The following is a 15,293-nucleotide window of genomic DNA, read 5'->3' as shown; positions in this document are numbered from 1 at the left end:
GCAGTCAGCCCCAACCTGCTCTACCGGGAGAGTGGATTGGTGCGGGACTGCAGGCAGACGCCGCAGCTGCCCCACCAGCCCCAGTCTGCCAGCGGGAGAGCCCGTTGGGGTCTTGGCCAGTGGGGGACAGCTGCGGTCACGCCCTGCCTGCCCTGGGTTGGGTCGCCTGCCATCCAGGTCACAGATAGCAGGCCTGGATGGTGGAAGGGCAGGCAGGATGGCGCTGTCCCATCCTGCCTGCAGTATGCAAATTAGCCGCCATCTTAGTTGGCAGTTAATTTGCATATCGCCCTGATTAGCCAATGGGAAGGGTAGCGGTCGTACGCCAAATTACCATGTTTCTCTTTTATTAGATAGGATGTTACTCTCACTTAAATATTTGCAAACTTGCTTTTCTTCAATACATGTGGAGCTTTATGGTCCTCTGTTGTTGTTACTTATTTTAATATACTGTACATTATAGGAAATGGTCCTTTGCCCTCTTAAGGTTTAAGAGGGTTGTTAAGACAACACTTTTTCCTGTCCCCTGTAAGTGCAGTGTCTTTATAATGCCACCATAAGGGAGATTTCAGCCAACAAGAAATAACAAAATTACCGAGTCAAAACTCTTGGCTAAGGTGATTTTGCATTTCTTAGCTGTTCTCCAAAGCAGCTGAACAAGATATTAAGATTAAAAACAACGGTTGAGAAGACTTGTGTGTTTTTTATTTTATTCATGTTAAAACCATACATAGTGGGTGATACAGATTCTGGTAAAAACACAAATGTATTATTCCATATCCATGTAGTAAAAAAGTATACGTGTACAATGTGTTGTACTTGTATTTCATGATATTAAAACAGTAAAGTTAAAACTGGGGAAAAAAATGATGGGAAATTAAGGATAAATGGCAAAGAAGAGTGGGATACTATAGGAAACCTTTGGAGCAGCAGTCGCCAACTGTGGTCCACGGACCACTGGTGGTCTGTGAGGTCTGAAAAGTTGGCGACCGCTATACTATAGGACATATATATTTTGGGGCCAAGCAGACCATGCAGCATTAATCTAAAGCCACTTTAATAAAAATATCCACTTTAGTGTGCAGAAAAAGATGGCGGTCTCCACAGGAGTTAAAGTTCCTTGTAATTTTTGCTTGTTGGAAGAACTTGAAGGACAAAAAGGAGTAAGCGATGGTACGATTAGCTGGGGCCTTGAAGATGATGATGACACTTACAAGGTGGACAGGCATGATTACTGGGCCACCAAGGGCAACTTATGAAAACAGAATATATATGTAGTCTGAAAGTCGAATGTGGACCTAAATACCCAGAAGCTCCTCCATCAGTTAGATTTGTAACCAAAATTAATATGAATGGAACAAATAATTCCAGTAGAATGGCAGATGCACAGAGCATGCCAGTATTAGCAAAACGGGAAAATTCATATAGCATTAAAGTTGTACTGCAAGAACTAAGACATCTAATGATGTCCAAAGAAAATATGAAGCTTCCACAGCCACCAGAAGGACAAACATACAATAATTAATTTTAATGGATCTCAAACTTAAATCAACAATCTCCTACTCATGTTAATGTCTTGATTAAATATCACAATGCAAAATACCCACACATTAAGTAAAAGCATGCCAACTGGTAAACATGAACTGGGCATGTGTAAGAATATATTTCATATATGTACACACATTATGTTTTCAGGTAACAGGAGAAAAATTGCAGCACAATTTTTTTAAGGCTCTGTCATTTAAACATAAACCTGGAGTATTCAAAATAGAATTCAGGTTTACAAGATGAAAGTAAGGAAAAAAGAGAAATGGCATGCTTTATCCATCTTGCTTAGTGAAAGAGCTTCGATTTAAATTGTCTAAAGTAGAAGGTACAATGAATATTGTCTCAAATTGTTTTAATTTTTTAAGTGGTGTGGGTGCTGACTACCAATAGTATCAAAAATATGTTCAGGATTGTTTTGATACCTGTGTTTACAATAAAAAAATGTCATGGGGAAGGTCAATGAATTTCTGTTAAAAGCTGTTTCTGTGTGTTACATGTAACAGACATGGTAAATATTTGTTTACAGTCTTTGACAATCCATGCATTTAATTTTAAGAGAAATCAGCAAAAAGGAAATAGGTGAATGGATATGTGATTTTTGAGATTAAAGTTAGTCTTAAAATGTAAATAAAATGTGGATCATGTTCTCAAAAAAAAAATATTCACTTTATACAGTTGGACTTATGCATTAAATAATGAGCTCTAACAGTTTTCTCTTATAGGATGCAGGCAATTCCTCCTCTGCTTTATCATTAACACACTAAAATCTTACAAGAGAAGAGATAATTTGGTTAATACCTTATTCCAGCCGCTGGCATGAACTGTGGTCTCCAGTGTACATTCCCGATATGTCTGATATGTCACTGGCCTGTAGAAATTTTTTTTAAAAGTCTGTGTCACTAAGTAGAAAAATTCTAAATTTCCAGGTGAATAAATATACAGTCATTACGCTAATGTTGTAGGAACTTTTTGTAAAACTAAGACAGATAATTCAACATATTGTTTTGTTTTGAGATATGGCTATTAACATTTGGTATACACTTTTCTTCAAGCATCCTCAATAGGCTGAGATGCATGTTACCAGTTTCGAAAATCAGTTAACATAACAAGTAATAATAAAAATAATAAATGTTTATAATTGCATTAGTTACTCAACAGGATTTTTATATTGTAGATAAACATAAACACTTAAATTATTAATATGGGATCAAATAATAAGTATTATCTTATTAATAAAATTAAAAGCATAATTTTATTTTTTAAGGCGAAAAATCTAAAATATTTAAAAATTAAAGAGACTTGTCACTGGAACATTTTTCAAATTGAGGATATAAGAAGTAATAAACAAGGTCAATAAACGGAGCTCTATTTTTAACTTGGTGTCTTATAACATAAAATCCTAGAGAGCAGAGAGAGAAGCTTTTCTGATTGTTTCCATGAATGTTTTAGTTATGCCAAAATTCAAATCACTGAGTGACGACAATGCTCAATCAATGATTTTTTAATGTTTTTATTGATTTTTAGAGAGAGAGGGAGAGGGATAGAGAGATAGAAACATCGATGAGAGAGGAACATCATCCATTGGCTGCCTCCTGCACACACCCCTACTGGGGATCAAGCCCACAACCTGAGCATGTGCCCTGACCAAGAATTGAACCGGCGACCTCTTTTTTCCTGGGTCGACACTCAACTGCTAAGCCACACCAGCTGGGCTCAATCAATAATTTATTGAGGGACTTTGAGTACTATATTTTAAGTCTTGGTTTCATGTGCAAATTAGCAATAACAACAACGAAATACTTGATAACCAAGTAACATATGTAAGCATAAACAGCTTAGATAATAGATTTAGTAAAATGTAACCCCCCTTTTGTGGGCAAATTATTAACATACTAGAGGCCCAGTGCAAGGATTCGTGCACTGGTGGGGTTCCTCAGCCTGGCCTGTGGGGATTGGGCCAAAACTGGGTCTCCGAGATCCCCCAAGGGGTCTGGAATTGTGAGAGGGCGTGAATTCATGCACCGGACCTCTAATATGCATCTAAGATCTTTGATTAATCTCTTTTCACCCTTCCCCTTTCCCCCTCTCCTCTGAGATTTATCAGTCTGTTCCATGTTTCCATGCCTGTGGTTTCCACTACTCATTGAGCGTCTGTCCCCTGGTGATCAGGGCGTGTCATAGCTACCGGTTGAACTGTTGGATGGTCACTTAGGCTTATATATATATATATAGATTAGAGGCCCAGTGCATGAAATTCATGCATGTGGGCGGGGAGGGACCCTCAGCCTGGCCTGCACCCTCTCCAATACAGGACCCCTCAGGGGATGTCTGACTGCCTCTCGCAATCTGGAACTACTGGCGCCTAACTGCCTGCCTACCTGTCTGATCGCCCCTAACCCCTCTGCCTGCCTGCCTGATCACCCCTAACCACCTCTGCCTGCCTGATTGTCCAGGAATGCAAGGCATGCAGCTTGTCCCTCTCCTGGGCTGCAGGAGTAGGCGCAGCTGCTGGCACCCAGGACCGTGGGGCGGGCAGCTTGTCTCTCTCCCAGGTGCAGCCCCAGCCACTAGCACCAGGGACCACAGATCATGCAGCTTGTCCCCCCCGCCCCCCCGGGCCACAGGCGCAGCTGCTGGCACCCGGAATCTCAGGGCAGGCAGCTTGTCCCTCTCCTGGCCACAGCCTGGCTGGTCCCCATTCCTCTCTTGCGAGCTCATTTGTGCCTGGCTGGTCCACATTCCTCTCTCCCCTGTGTTGAGTGTCTGAGCCATTATAGCATGACAACCATTTGCATATTAGCTCTCTATTATATAGGATATGTAAAAAAGAGAAGAGTCTTATTTTAAAATCCATCTCAAAGGTATTTTCTGATCTGACCACTCAACTCTGTGATTTCTTCAGCCTGTGAATACAGACGACTGCTAACAGCTACCACTTATTGGCAGCCTACTGGTAGGTTTTATTTTTCACATATTTCATATTATCATTTTATATATTAGGAATCTGAAGCTCAGAAAAGCTAAGAGACTATCCCAAATCCACATAGCTGGCAAGAGCAATGTAGGAATTTATACTCAATTAGATATGGCCCTAAAGGCCACACTATTTTAACTTAGGATTTTGACACATGACATGATAAAGTCTAGATGCCACATGTAGCTAACAAGCACTTGAAATGTGGCTAGTGATGTGCTGAAAGTTTAAATACACACCAGATTTCAAAGAAAAAAGAATGTAAAGTATCTCATTAATAAGTCATTATATGGAGTATATATTAAAACTACATTTTAGCCGAAGCCGGTTTGGCTCAGTGGATAGAGCGTCGGCCTGCGGACTGAGAGGTCCCGGGTTCGATTCCGGTCGGGGGCATGTACCTGGGTTGCGGGCACATCCCCAGTAGGAGATGTGCAGGAGGCAGCTGATCGATGTTTCTCTCTCATCGATGTTTCTAGCTCTCTATCTCTCTCCCTTCCTCTCTGTAATAAATCAATAAAATATATTTAAAAAAAACAAACAAAAAAAACCTACATTTTAATATATTACATTAAATAAAATGTTATTTACAATCATAATTAAATTTTTATATGGCTGCAAAAAATTGTAATTACATACATGTGACTTTCATTATCTCTATTGGAAAGTGCTGGACTAGGTATTTCAGAATAATGGTTATGATGACATGAGTATCATTCTTTTATACAAGTCAAAATAAAATCAATACTACAGTGATGCTGAGATACCAGGGGTGACCTTTTTAATAAGATTTTATATAACCAATTTCACCCCAATAAATTTAATTTAAAAAATATATATGTTATATACTACCTTTCTGATATATTCCCATCCAAATGAGCTTAGTATTTTTTTTTAGAAAACTTGTACTAAATACGTGTTTGTAAATCCTAAACTTCAGCAGATACTATACAGTATACCTACCTATATTCTCCCTGAAGCTTTACTTGTTTATATCAGCCCCTTCACTTCCTTTCCTGAACTGTTTGATGCTACTGTGGGTCACAGTAGATCTTATTGGTAGTTTGTCTATCAGGCTAAAATAGCATCCTTCAGAATGAAATGATTTGAAACATATGTACGCACATATATGCACATTAACAATCCAGCAGATTAAAACAATCAAAGGACATCTAATACATAGAAAAGTGAAGCAGAAAAACCAGCCCTTTCTGATGAGCTACTTGAAAACAGAACAAGAAAGAAAACGGAGGGTGGGTGGTATCTTCCACCTTAAAAAATACTGCCATGAACCTATATAATAATTCTAGTTCATGCTCGGCAGGTGTGGCTCAGTGGTCGGATGACCCATGAACCAAGAGATCACCAATATGATTCCCAGTCAGGGCACATGCACGGGGTGTGAGTTTGAAACCCAGTGAAGAGTGTACAGGAGGCAGCCCATCAATGATGCTTCTCTCTCATCAATGTTTCTATCTCTCTATCCCTCTCCCTCTTCTCTCTCTAAAAATGAATAAAAACGTATTTTTTAAAAAATGTTTTAAGTAATTCTAGCTCTAGCCAGTCTTGCTCAGGGAACAGAGCATTGGCCCATGGACTAAAGGGTCCCAGGTTCGATTCTGGTCAAGGGCACGTACCTCAGTTGCAGACTCCATCCCAGCCCTGTGGAGTGCATGCGGGAAGCAATCATCAACGTGTCTCTCTCACATCAATGTTTCTCTCTCTGTCTCTCTTCCTCCCTTCTACTCTCTCCAAAACTCAATGGAGAAATATCCTCAGATGAGGATCAACAACAAAAAATAATTCTAGTTCATCATCAGATAGTTATTTTTAAGGTATTAGTAATAGCACTTAACAACTTTCAAAAGTATTTCTGGTAATCACACATATTTTTTTTCAAAATTGGCTAAAATCTACTAGAACATTTCTTCTTGACTGCTAAAACAGGATATATGTTGAGTTCAATATTCCTTAAAAAATAAAAGACCTCTACTTTAGTATTTGCCATTTGAAAATTATATCAGATATCCTTTAGATTCTATAAAGGAAACATCTTAACATGTCTTAAAAGTAAAAATATTTATCTTTGAGTAGAAGAAAAATACTGAAAATAAACACAATACTAAAGGAAAAATGAGATTTCTGAAAAAAAATTTTATTCAGGTGCCTAACCATCAGAGATACCAATTTCAAAAATAATTATATTAGTATTCAGAGTCAGAGAAAAATAAATAAATAATATTCATCAAAAATAAGATTTTTTAAAAATATCACTTACATTGCAGTGAGAAAATATTAATTTTTCTTATACATTACAAAAAGGACTCCAAAAACAATACTTCTTCAAAAACCTATATAATACTGTTCTTTAGAGTGCTCATAATATCCAAGTTAAGTTAAAATTGACAGATGGATAAATTGAGATATAGAGTGAAATGGTTTGCTCAAAGCTACAAATAGTTTGTATCAAAACCAGAAACAGGGCTGGGCTGATGTGGCTCAGTGGTTGAGTGTCGAACTATGAATCAAGAGGTCACACAGTTCAATTTCCAATCAGGAGGACACATGGCCAGGTTTCAGGTTCGAATTCCAGTAGGAGGATGCAGGAGGCAGCCAATCAATGATTATCTCTCATCATTAATGTTTCTATCTCTCTTCCCCTCTCCCTTCCTCTCTGAAATCAATAAAAATATATTTTTAAAAAATAAATTGGAAACAGGGCTCTGGCAGGGTAACTTAGTTGGTTAGAGCATCATTCCAATACAGTAGGCTTCAGGTTAGATAGGTCAGGGCACATACAAGAAGCAACCAATAAATGCATAAGTAAGTAGAACAAATCAATGCTTCCTTCTCTTTCTCTCCCTTCCTCCCTCCCTCCCTAAAAATTATTTAAAAAAATTGGAAACAGAATTTTTTAAAAAATATATTTTATTGATTTTTTACAGAGAGGAAGGGAGAAGGATAGAGAGTTACAAACATCCATGAGAGAGAAACATCGATAAGCTGCCTCCTGCACACCCCCTACTGGGGATGTGCCCGCAACCAAAGTACATGCCCTTGACCGGAATTGAACCTGGGACTCTTCAGTCCACACGCTGACACTCTAGCCACTTAGCCAAACTGGTCAGGATGGAAACAGATTTTTTTTGGTCTTATATATCTCAGTTACTCTACTCCCAGTCCCAATAGCTTGTACAAGTTTTGTTTGTTTTGGCAAACAAAATTTCTTCAAATCTTACATGAAACATCAATATATAACATATGTGAAAGTATAGCTATTCTGGTTTAAGAGCAGTGGAGAGGCACTAATAAACCCCACCCACTCACCCTGTCCTCACCTCTGCAAGGGCCCAGAAGGCTCCATAGAATACTTTGAAATCCAGAGCCATCTCCAAATTTCCTATTGTCTTATTTCCCAACACCTATAATGTTATCTCCTCTCCATATTTATTTATTTTTATTTTTTGTAAATCTTCACCTGAAAATATTTTTTCCACTGATTTTTAGCGAGACTGGAAAGGAGGGAGGGGGAAAGAGAGAGACAAAGAGAAACTTCGATGCGAGAGAGATACAATGATTAGTTGCCTCCCGCACATGCCCCATCTGGGGTCAGGGATCAAACCAACAACCCAGGTATGTGCCCTTAATGGGAAATCAAACCTGCATGGGGCTGACACTCTAACTACTGAGCAAACTAGCCAGGGCTCCATATTTGTTTTTAAACTTTCCTATATATAAGGTTAAGAAGATCCAAATGTAATTTTCATTTCACTGTTTCCTATATATAATTGCATTTTTACATTTGCTCATGTCACCTTAACAAAGTGAATTCTCCTTAAACCCATGTTGCTTCCTTCTACTACATGTAACATATAAACTTTGCCTACATGAAAGTAAAAATTACCTTACTATAGCAACACTGTAGCATCTGAATTTTGGCCCTTTTATTATTTACTAGAGGCCTGGTGCACAATATTTGTGCACTCAGGGGGTGAGGATCCCTCAGCCCAGCGTGTGCCCTTTTGCAGTCCAGGAGCTCTCGGGGGATGCCCAACTGATGGCTTCGGTGGGGAGCTGGCCTAAGCCGCAGTTAGACATCCTTAGCGCTGCCACGGAGGGGGGAGAGGCTCCCGTCACTGCTGCTGCACTTGCCAGCCGTCAGCCCAGCTTGTGGCTGAGTGGCACTCCCCATGTGGGAGCACACTGACCACCATGGGGTAGCTGCTGCATTGAGCTTCTGCACCCTGGAGGTCAGTACACATCATAGCAACCAGTTATTCTGCCATTTGGTCTATTCGCATATTACCCTTTTATTATATAGGATTTATTTATTTTATATCTTATTGATTTTAACTGAGAAAAAGGGAGAGGGATAAAGAGTTAGAAACATCAATTAGCTGCCTCCTGCATGCCCCCTACCGGAGATTGAGCCTGCAACCAAGGTAAATGCCCTTGACCAGAATCCAACCTGGGACCCTTCAGTCTGTGGGCTGATGCTCTATCCACTAAGCCAAACCGCTTAGGGCTGAATTTTGGCCCTTTTAGAAAAAGAGGCGATGTCATCCTGTTTTAGTTGTCAACATTCATTAAAACAAATGTTTTTTCTAATTCATATCAATTCCTTAATGATTCTCAGAAACAAATTAGGAAAAATGAATTTTTAAGATTTATAAAAAATGATGTGGTTCTATTTTAATATACTTTCACTATAAGCCTCTTGCCTTTAGCTGTAAGGGAGGGAGGGGGAAAGAGAGAGAGAAAAAGTCAGAACCATAGCTAGGAGCTGAGTTCACACTATAAGAATATAGCAGTAGTTCCATGGGCAGATGGTGCAACCCCAAAGTACAGCAACATCTGGGATACCTAAAATACAGATGTAATGTTAATCCCAAAGTACAAGACATAAAACCCAAGCCATTATATTTGTGTTGGCCACTAGAGAATGGTAGTAAAAGTGGTCAGGACAAATAATATAGCTTGTATTTACTCAGTGAAAGCATTTGCTGAAACCTGATAGCTCAACAAGAAAATACAAATAATCAAATCCATGTTAATGCAAATATTGTCACTCAAAACACAGAGATGTTTTGGAAAAGCAAGAGAAGAAAGAGTGAAAAAAAGTAAGTGATAAAAGAAGTTACACTGTTTATGTAAAACAAAGTCTTAACCAACCCACTGCAGAAGACTACTTAGAGAAGCAATGGTAACTCACTGGCTGAGGAGCACTTGCAATGCCTTATGTAGAGGCTCTTTCAGTTCCTGGGACACTCGTTCCCCAAGATGAGCCAAGCAGTCTTCTACTGGGTTAGCAGGGCTGAACACTGGAGACGTGTGCTGGTCAAAGCCTATGTTGGTGAAGGCTAAGACAGAGCAAAAGAAAATCTAATTTAATATATATTATCAAAAGTTGTGCTATCAAAGCTCAGGGGATTAAGACAACTGCTACTGAGAATGAGCTAAGTTATAAGTCACCTATAGAGGTCAGAAAATCACTACAAGATATCAATCTTTCCTGGAAAGGCCCTACATTTAGAGATTTTTTTAAAAGAAAATATGTTTATGGAACATCTTAGGTTCCATAAGAAAAAGACTAAACTGAAATGTTAAAATATACAAACCAATTTAGTGCATTATTACAGACCAATGTGATATAAGAATGATACATGAGAGGCAACTGCTAGATCTATCATCCCTCTCTTAATATTTTCCTTCTAAACTTTTGTTTTTTACTTTTATAAATGTAGCACTGTTTTTTAATATATCTTTATTGATTTCAGAGAAGAAAGGAGAGGGAGAGAGATAGAAACATCAATGATGAGAGAGAATTCATTGATTGGCTGCTCCTGCACACCCCTTACTGGGGATTGAGCCTGAAACCCAGGCATGTGCCCTTGACCAGAATCGAACCCAGGACTCTTCAGTCCACAGGTCGATGCTCTATCCACTGAGCCAAACTGACTAGGGCAATGTGGCACTTCTTAAACCAGACTCAAATCAGTTTATTCCACCTCAGAAAATGAGTCAATTACTTCCATTCCTTTTTTAAATTAAACTTTTTAACTCCATGAATAAATGTTAAAACTCTGAAGATTATACAAGTAGACAAATTGCACATGGATAGAGTTATAGCCTGTTCTCCTCAGCTCAAACCGTCAGCTTCTCATTTGCTTCTTTACTCCATGTTATACTGACTTAGCCATTCTCAAAATGCAGGAAAACAGGCAGAATCATTGTTGTTCCAAGGTACAAACAGGATTCAGGGCACAGAATCCCAGGAAAGTAAGCAGCTTACACCCACTCACAAGAGTTGTCAATAATCTCCATGAAGTATTTATTGCATTAATCTAAGGCTTGCTCCTAGAAGGCTGTTAAGTGTACTACTTCTTTATTAAGTGTATGAAAGATGCAAATGGCTGCAAAGTGCACAAATATTTTGTTGTCTGAGCAAGCTTGAGGATGCCCATTATAATGATCAGTCTTGGTTAATAAGAGGTTCAATGAGGTGAGTGCAATTAAACCTTTGTTGTTGTTTCTCTTCTTTTGACCTTTTGCCCATTTTACTATGTAGAAGTACTGCCACCAGAAGTGGACAAAGACTTAAAATAGAATTGGAACTTTAGTCAGTTAAAAATAGTGGTTGGAGTGTGTCGGAGGTAGCCGATGGATGTTACACTCCCATATCGATGTTTCTCTTTTCTCCCTTCCTCTCTCTCTAAAAATCAATAAACTACTCTGAAAACAAAAATGCTGGTAAAGACCCTGGCCAGGTGGCTCGGTTGGAGCATCGTCCTGTACACCAAACGGTTGCAGGTTCGATTTCTGGTCAGGGTGCATACAGAAGGCAATGGAGCGATATTTCTCTCTCATATCGATGTGTGTGTTTTTTTCTCTCTCAATTTCTCTCTCTCTCTCTTTGTTAAGTATATTTTTATTGATTTCAGAGAGGAAGGGAGAGGGAGAGAGATAAAAACATCAATGATGAAAGGGAATCCTTAAAAGGCTGCCTCCTGCACGCCCCACACTGGGGATTGAGCCTGCAACCATGACATGTGCCTTGACCAGGAATATAACCATGACCTCCTGGTTCACAGGTCAACGCTCAACCACTGAGCCATGATGAACAAGGACACGATCACATGCTCTTGTGCTCACATGCGCCCGCTCTCTCTCTCTCTAAACATATCCGTGGGTGAGGATTTTAAAAAAAATTTTAATGTCAGCAAAGGAAAATAAAAGTCTAAAATTAGGTTTCTGGATGATTTGTAAATCTCTATTCATATTCTTTACTAACAGGGAACTGATTTTATAAACATGTTTTGTAATTTTTCTTGTTAAAAATTATTGGTCAATAGCCCAAATGGAGTGGCTTGGTGGTTGAGCATAGACCTACATACCAGGAGGTCACGGTTCAATTCCCAGTCAGGGCACATGCCTGGGTTGCAGGCCCAATCCCGTGTGAGGTGTGCAAGAGGCAGCCGGTCAATGATTCTCTCTCATCATTGATACTTCTATCTCTCTCTCTCTCCCTCTCCCTTTCTCTCTGAAATCAATAAAAATATATTTTTTAAAACAATTATTGGGCAATATATATCCACACAAAAACTTGTACTAGGCACTGGCCAGTGTGGCTCAGCTGGTTGAGCATTATCCCATGCACTGAAAAGTCACTGCACTGAAAGGTCACTGGTTCGATTCCTGGTCAGGGTACATTGCCCATATTGTGGGTTCAAAATAATCCAAATGCTCTCCTCAATAATAAGGGAATGATTGAACAGTCATTCAATGCATCGAATTTCATTTAGTTACTATAATGATAACAATTTTTAAAGTTTATGACATAATTTAAATACAAAACATATGGCTATAAAATTACATCTATATTATTATTACAACTATCTACAGCAGTGGTCACCAACCAGTGGCCCACAGAGGTCCGAAAGGTGGGCAACAGCTGATCTATAGCTTATATAATGCAAAACTGAAAGCAGTTTACTCACATTTTTTAAAAAATTTATTTGATTTTTTACAGAGAGGAAGGGAGAAAGAGAGAGAGTTAGAAACACCAATGAGAGAGAAACATCGATCAGCTGCCTCCTGCACACCTCCCACTGGGGATGTGCCCACAACCAAGGTACATGCCCTTGACTGGAATCGAACCTGGGACCTTTCAGTCTACAGGCTGACATTCTGTCCACTGAGCCAAACCAGTTAGGGCAGTTTACTCACATTTTTCCCCTTAATGTTACATTGAATGGAAAGTACCTTAACATGATTGTTGAACCCATCACTTAACATCAGAAAAGGCTACATTTAAACTGTTGTGGACAGTTAGGAAAAATTTAGAAACATATCCCCTAGGAAAGAAAAATGAGTAACCACTAGTTTCACTCTTATAATCCTGTACCAATGAAGCTGTGTAATGTTGGGAATACTCTATTGTAAAGAATCAAATTAAAACAACTGTAAACCACAAAAACAGAATCTTCTAATTAAGTAGGAAAGTAAGAATAAAGAGACCTTCAGAAATTTCTTTGTCCAGAAATCTTAGCTCTTCTTCAATTTCAGTTTTAACTTTTAATAAAACTTCTTGATCCAGAGATTGTGAAGCTACATCTTGTTGAACTCCTGAAATCAACAGAAAGGTTATTATTGACAGAGGCAAAGAGAAGCCATTAATATATGGGTAGTATTTTAACTAAGTAAAAAAATATAAAATTAAAATTATCAAAGCTAGGGGGCTGGGAGATATTTAAAAATGATAAAGGTGAAGCTTGGGTAGGTAATATCACTACTATGGAGAAGTTATGATTGGAACTCAGGTGAATCTGAATACAAAACTATTAATGCAGGCTGTCCTCATCTTCTGGTTGGGTGATTAGAAAGGAGGTATCTCAGAAACATTTTTGACATTAAAGAAAAGGAAACCTGAAAGGTTGTTTAGATCAGTGATAATATATTTTGATAGTGATCTTTATGGTTCCTGATCTTTCCATAAACTGCAGCCCAAAAGAAAGCCTATAATCATCAAAAGATTTATATTCTCCAACTTAAGAAAACTATATTCTCATGCAGTAAAAAGAAATAAAAGGTCTTGGTCTCTAGCACAGAATGGAGAACTAAGGGAAATAGTCTGAAGGAAAAACATATACCAGATACTTAACTACTTACTAATTTCTCCTGCCTCAGATATTTGCAGAACTTCATCATTTCTTCAAAAACATTGAATGCAAATAAGATCCTCTCTACCCCACCTATTCAGAATATACTTATATTATTTTTCCATATCATTTGTTTTCTACCACTGACAAGTTTTATAAAGAGAGGGATTAGCTGTTTATGTTTTCATTTTTGCAAGCAAAATATTCTGAATTCAAAGATAAGTTTATTAATTTAGACCAAGAAACTTGATTATTATAGCATCTATGAATCTTTAAAATACCACTGAAAAACAAAAGGTTAAACATTTCTGTAACTTAGATTTTTAAGTTGACAAAAGTAATTGTCCTTTAAGCCACATAAGACACTTTCCTTCTTTTCTGTTTTTATTTTATTGGTATCAGAGAGGAAGGGAGAGGAAGAGAGAGATAAGAAACATCAATGATGAGAGAGAATCATTGATGTGCTGCCTCCTGCATGCCCACACTGGAGATCGAGGCCACAACCCAGGTATGTGCCCCTGCCGTGAATAGAACTGTGACCTCCTGATTCGTAGGTTGACACTCAATCACTGAGCTATGCTAGTGAAGTAAACCTTTTCCTTCTGAGTTGAGACTATCCAAAATAAAACTTAGGTCCTTAAAAAAAAATTTTGTGGAAAATTTTTAGTTGAACTGCAATACAAAGGATCCTCTCAATGTAATGACTGACATATACTTTGCTTACCTAGATAGACATTTCACTTAACTTCTGCCTATATAAATACCTTAGATCAGTGTTCTCAACCTTCCCAATGCCGCGACACTTTCATACAGTTCCTCATGTTGTGGTGACCCCTAACCATAAAGTTATTTTCGTTGCTACTGCATAACTGTAATTTTGCTACTGTTATGAATCATAATGTAAACATCTGATATGCAGGATGTATTTTCATTGTTACAAATTGAACATAATAAGCATAGTGTGATTAATCACAAAAAATAAGAACTTAATCAATAAAAATATTTTAAAAATAAAAGAAAAAGAAAAGCTACATAGAACATCAGTCAGGATACAGAATATCTGAACAACACTAGCAGCCAACTGACCCTGATATTTACGGAACAACCATCGAATGGGCACAGCCAGCAGCACCGCCCTCCTCCTCCCCTCAGTCCTGTCAACCACCACCAAGATGGCCAGTGTCCCTGGGAGGCAACACCTGCCCCCGCGGCCAGCAGCGCCTGAGAATTGCTGGTCTGAGCTGTAGCTGAGCGAGGGAACTGGCCACCCAGGAATCACTGCTCAATGACCAGGACACGGCTGTGATCCCGGAGGCTCCCTTGGGCAATGGGGAGTGCCAGGGGGACATGCGCTCTGGAGGGCCTACCTGCGTGGCCCTGGAGGGTCTCACGGTGTTGGCGATATTAGACTGCAGTTCTCCATCCAGCTCTTCCTTTTGGCTGTTGGCCTTGTCCTGGGTGAGTTGGGTCCCCAACTCTGCCACCTGCAGAGCCAAAGACCCAGCCCGTGCCACAGTCAGGTCACAGAGTGAACTTGGCTTGAGAGCAAACCCCAAACCTGTCACCCCACGGGACACCTGGCTACCGGCTTTCCCCCCTCTTTCCTGACACCC

At 39.1% G+C, this 15,293-nt stretch overlaps 1 protein-coding gene across 4 annotated transcripts in view; it reads right to left on the bottom strand.

Annotated features, from left to right (window-relative positions):
* Nucleotides 1-15,293, bottom strand: part of LOC102758494 (bcl-2-like protein 13) — a 105,676-nt gene that overhangs the window by 20,192 nt on the left and 70,191 nt on the right. The window contains exons 3-6 of one of the 4 annotated variants that reach the window (XM_006753764.2): nucleotides 13,040-13,147; nucleotides 9,735-9,882; nucleotides 2,347-2,416; nucleotides 688-1,145 (exon numbers count right to left, since the gene is read on the bottom strand). In XM_006753764.2, the coding sequence (XP_006753827.1) occupies nucleotides 1,041-1,145; nucleotides 2,347-2,416; nucleotides 9,735-9,882; nucleotides 13,040-13,147 (431 nt within the window). In that variant the 3' untranslated portion in view covers nucleotides 688-1,040. Of the gene's footprint in view, nucleotides 1-687; nucleotides 1,146-2,346; nucleotides 2,440-9,734; nucleotides 9,883-13,039; nucleotides 13,148-15,293 lie in introns of those variants that run through there. The other 3 variants (XM_006753763.2, XM_006753768.2, XM_006753767.2) reach the window with 3 other exon arrangements.

Source organism: Myotis davidii, unplaced genomic scaffold (assembly GCF_000327345.1).
Source record: "Myotis davidii unplaced genomic scaffold, ASM32734v1 scaffold692, whole genome shotgun sequence".
Classification (NCBI taxonomy): Eukaryota; Metazoa; Chordata; class Mammalia; order Chiroptera; family Vespertilionidae; genus Myotis; species Myotis davidii.
Note: the sequence above shows the minus strand (reverse complement) of the source record. Positions and strands in the feature narration are given on the sequence as shown.